Source organism: Ambystoma mexicanum, chromosome 1q, assembly GCF_040938575.1.
Source record: "Ambystoma mexicanum isolate Mex_15411 chromosome 1q, UKY_AmexF1_1, whole genome shotgun sequence".
Taxonomy (NCBI): Eukaryota; Metazoa; Chordata; class Amphibia; order Caudata; family Ambystomatidae; genus Ambystoma; species Ambystoma mexicanum.
Window position 1 is genome coordinate 773,348,095 of NC_090922.1, and position 4,377 is coordinate 773,352,471.

Genomic DNA, 4,377 nt, shown 5'->3' on the forward strand with positions numbered 1-4,377 from the left:
AAAAAAAAAAAAAAAAAATAGTAAGTTCATTGCAATAAAAATATTATTCATACTTTCAAAGGCGTTATGTCTAATCATTTTGATCATGTCTAACATGTTTATAAAATATTAAATAAATGAAAAAATAAGACAAAAAAGACTTTCAATTAAAAAGAAAATGTGTTTATTTATATGTGTACACAATTTAAGGTTTAGTAATAAGAGTACATTTTTGCTAATGATCAAAAACATTTACAGGGGATCTCCGAAAGCTGTTCTTATTAACAAAAGCAGTAACCATGACATCATTTTGTCGGAGGTCCAGTGAATAGGTCTGCCTAGCCCTTATCAGCGAGTGTTTCTCAGACATGTTAGATACAAAGTAACAGGAGTGCTGGCCACATGTGATGTCTTCAGGATGTTGCCCAGGTGTTTTATTATAATGTATAACGGGTGCTATATCCTTCACATAGTCTAGGATAACGCCTCTGTATATGGGGTGGCTTGGGAAACACCCCAGGCTGTCAAAGACTGTTATTGTATCCTTGTTTATAAACATACCTATCCAATGGGTGCCTTCCTGATCTTGGGGATCGGTGTTCGCCACAAGACTAATGGGTTGCTCATTACTTATGTCTCTTGGAAGGTTATCACATGAATACACACCCTTGAATGTTTTCTTAGCGTGTTTGTCTTTACTTAGAAAACGCTTGATCTGGTAAGTATCCATTACATGTCGTACAGGACTTGTCGTTGATTGTTGAGTTCCATAACCAAGTCAAATAGAGCCATAATAATTAGATTCACCGTGTTGGGTAAATTTGCAGCAAAGCGTACCTCTATGCGTAGATTACCATTTCTAATAAGATTATAATGGCCGGTTGATGTATTATCAGGTCTCAAATCAAAAGCTAAGAGAGTATAACCCCCATCATAATCGTCCCGGGGTATCACAAAACCTTTATCATGCAGATGTTTACCGCTGATGGAGACAAGTCCCAAATACTCCCTAATTGTATTTTTTTGTTGAAAACTGGGACTGTAGGCTTTAGACGGTATAACGACCCCGTCTTTAAAAAGAGCTGCGTAGTTGATGTTGTAATGTTTAAAATTAAAAGGGTTGCTGGCGTAAGCCTCAGAAAAAGCTGTGTTGTCCACAAAACCAATAATGATTATTTTTGGTAACTGTCCAAGGAATAAGTTATCTTGACTGGCGACACGGCTACCCGCTGGAACACTGAAAATTTTCAAAGATGTCCGCTCCACCGGATATTTTAAGTTTGATACTTGTAGAGCATCAGCATGAGCTAATCTGACCGTGGGTGACACATTCACCCTTTTAATAAATAAACTAGCTGATACTATAATCAGCTTGTAGGCTTCAGCATCATCGCTGTTGAGGCAAAAAGCATCTTTATTTCTAGAAAGTTTAATTTTCAGATAAACGCCGTTTACCATTAGTTTCTCCTGGAAAAATAGATCGGAGTGTAGACGGCCTAGTAAATGAAAATTTCTGCTCCCTCTGGCATGTGTAGCTCTTTTTATAAAACCTGCATTAGCCCCATCTAGAGCATAATCCTCCATATGGCCTGCTATAGAAAAGCCCCGCTGTAAACTGAGTGTCCAAAGCGTCATTGCTGTAGTTCAAAATGCTTTCTATATAGGCCCTGTACGCATACATGTTGTCGCTCTGTGTAATCAGCCGGTCGCCTAGAGTAATATCCACTTGATTAAAGAGGGTAGCCACAGGGTAAGCAATCGTAGCAACTTTAGCCGTTGCGGGGATAGCTGATCCATCAGCTTTTGTTATTTTACAAATGAGGTAAAGTAACGTGTCATTTAAATCCAGATACATCTCTGTTGAGCCTGATATATAAAACTCTACAGGCGCTAGCGGAGATAGTGCAGCAAGGGGAGCCACTTCCATGAAAAAGCTGTTTTCAATGCTAGTTTGTGTTGGGGGTACAGCAAACAGATCGAGTTCAGATTTCACACATTCCCCCGATGCACAATGGATAAACGCCATCTTTTAGAAAATATTAATGCCGGGGCTGTTTTTTTTTTCTTGACCGATCTGTTCTTGCGAGTTCTTTTTCTCTTCTGAGCCGTTTTCGTTGCTGATCCTAGTTTTTTATGCATTCCTGGAAGGCCCTATCTGTGCAGTGATTTCCTTTTTCTTTTGTTTGTGTTGTTTTTCACATAAACCAGCCCAGAACCCTCTTGCGGTGGTTGGTTAAAACGATTTGCGATGGATGTTGTAGCCGTAGACACCACATCTTTAGCAATATTTGTGGTTGCTGTTTTCACATGTGGTTTGGCTAATTCAAACCCCTTTCGTAGAAACGGCATAGCCCTTTGAAAGAGGCTTCTAAAAATACTTCCGAAACCCGCACCATACATAACGGGTGCCCCTTGAAAGTAAGGTTGATTGCCATAACCAGCTTGTCGGCGGTAATAATCCCTATAAACGTACGGCTCCCCATAGTTTTTCATAAATACCATGTTTTTTTAATAGTCCTTTTCTCGCCTAGGACGGAGGTGTAGTTTCACTAGGACCTTCCCGTATTTAAATGACACCAACTCCCCCTGATCATCCCTTATCTGTATATTGATGGTGTCAAAATGACTCTTAGAAACCGGTATATAATGAGGTTTAATATATTGTATATTAACAATGCCATTATTATCACCTTTCACCTGGGCTGTTCTCATTAGCGGGGCATACGAGTCACCGACCCTTTGATATTCTACTATATCACTGTAGATCATAAGACTGTAAAATCCCCCATCAATATCAGCACGTGTTTTGTCCAAATCTTTAGTACTTTTTACATGTTGAACGGTTCCCAAAACACAAAAAAGTTTCCAAGTACATATAAACTCGGTGGTAAGATCCGTCGATTTTAGAAATACTTTTCTCTGCACCTTATCTAGAAAAAATTGTATACAGGAATAGCGTTCAATGTTTGCGAGACTTTTATTGATAGCCTCTAACAAAACTTGTATAATGCTGTAAAATCCATGAGGAAAACCGGCGTGTAACAGTTCGATAGGACCTTCACGTTTGATGGTAAATTTGGCCTCTCTTCTAGACACAGTGTCCCAGGTATGGGGGTATTGAATCTCCATTAGACCCGCTTCCCACAATCCATGTAAATCAACGGGTTTAGCCATTTTAACACAATAATTTGATATTTCATTGTTTGGGAATGTATCGTGAGAAGCGTTACTGGGTAAGGTGATATAAAATCCACTGCTTTCCATCTTCTCAGGGAGCGCCTTTGCTTTGTAGATCCTTTAGAGATGAAGCGCTAACCCAACTGTTAAATTTCTCAGGCCACCCTGTCCATTTTACCAGACTTTGTTTTTTATTTCCTTTACCTTTACTCTGAAGAATTTTCTCAACCCTATAAAAACGTTGGGGCTCATTGGTGACCTTCTGTAACTCTTCGGTATAAAAATTACCGCTCACACCATCACCATCATAATCAACCAGCTGATAGATGTAAACCCCCTCTTTCACAGTTACTTTGGTCACTATAAATATTTCATTCGTAAATGATTGCTGATACCCCTTTGTAAAGACACCTTTAAGCTTAGAAACTCGGACATGGTCCCCCACGCGAAAGGATGGTTTCTTGACCTTCTTCTTTACCATGTCAGCGTACAAGTTTTTCCAAACAGTTAGAGAATTTTCAGACGTTACAGAATTTGGAGTCATTTTTATAGAGCGATGATAGCTATGGTTGTACGCCTCTATGAAACGTTGTAATACGTCCACATAACGATGTGTATTCTTTGCTGTAAAATATCGCCAAATCTTAGATTTTAAGGTTCTATTAAAGCGCTCAACAACAGCCGCCTTAACTTCGTTATACGTTACACAATGATACACGTTATGTTGTTTTAAAAGATTTTGGAAGGGTCTATTTAAAAACTCCTTACCAGCATCCGTTTGTAATTTTACAGGCACCCGGCCTTTGCTAAAAACATGTTTAAAAGCTGCCGTCACTCTTGATCCAGTCTTATCCTTCAAAACATCGGCAAAGGCGTATTTTGATAAAATATCAATAACCGTCAAGATGTACTGCGCCCCGTCGTTCTGCTTCCCATAGGTCCGCATATCCACAATATCACCCTGCCATTGTTCGTCTATTTGGGAAACCACTGTTCTTCTTCTGTTAAAACGTTTTCTAGCATTTTTATGAAGACTATATGCCTCTTCACCAGATAACCATTCCTTAACAGCTCCGCGTGAGTTAGGTTTCTTGTCATGTTGTAATTTTTTATAAAGAGCATCAACACCCCCATAACTGCCAACACCGCTTTCATCATAATAGCTTTCATGCATGCTTCAATAAGAGATGTTCACCGCTGAAACACTTCAAAAAATAAACA

General features: G+C 39.1%; 1 protein-coding gene across 1 annotated transcript; it reads right to left on the minus strand.

Moving 5' to 3' along the window:
- Positions 1–708: 708 nt before the first annotated feature.
- Positions 709–1,614, minus strand: LOC138558595 (uncharacterized protein F54H12.2-like). Its single transcript, XM_069642673.1, has one exon. The coding sequence runs from the start codon at positions 1,612–1,614 to the stop codon at positions 709–711; it is 906 nt and encodes a 301-aa protein (XP_069498774.1).
- Positions 1,615–4,377: the final 2,763 nt, after the last annotated feature.

Bases quoted from the DNA above. Each gene is read 5' to 3' on its own strand.
- LOC138558595 (XM_069642673.1), bottom strand. From the start codon at position 1,614: ATGACGCTTTGGACACTCAGTTTACAGCGGGGCTTTTCTATAGCAGGC.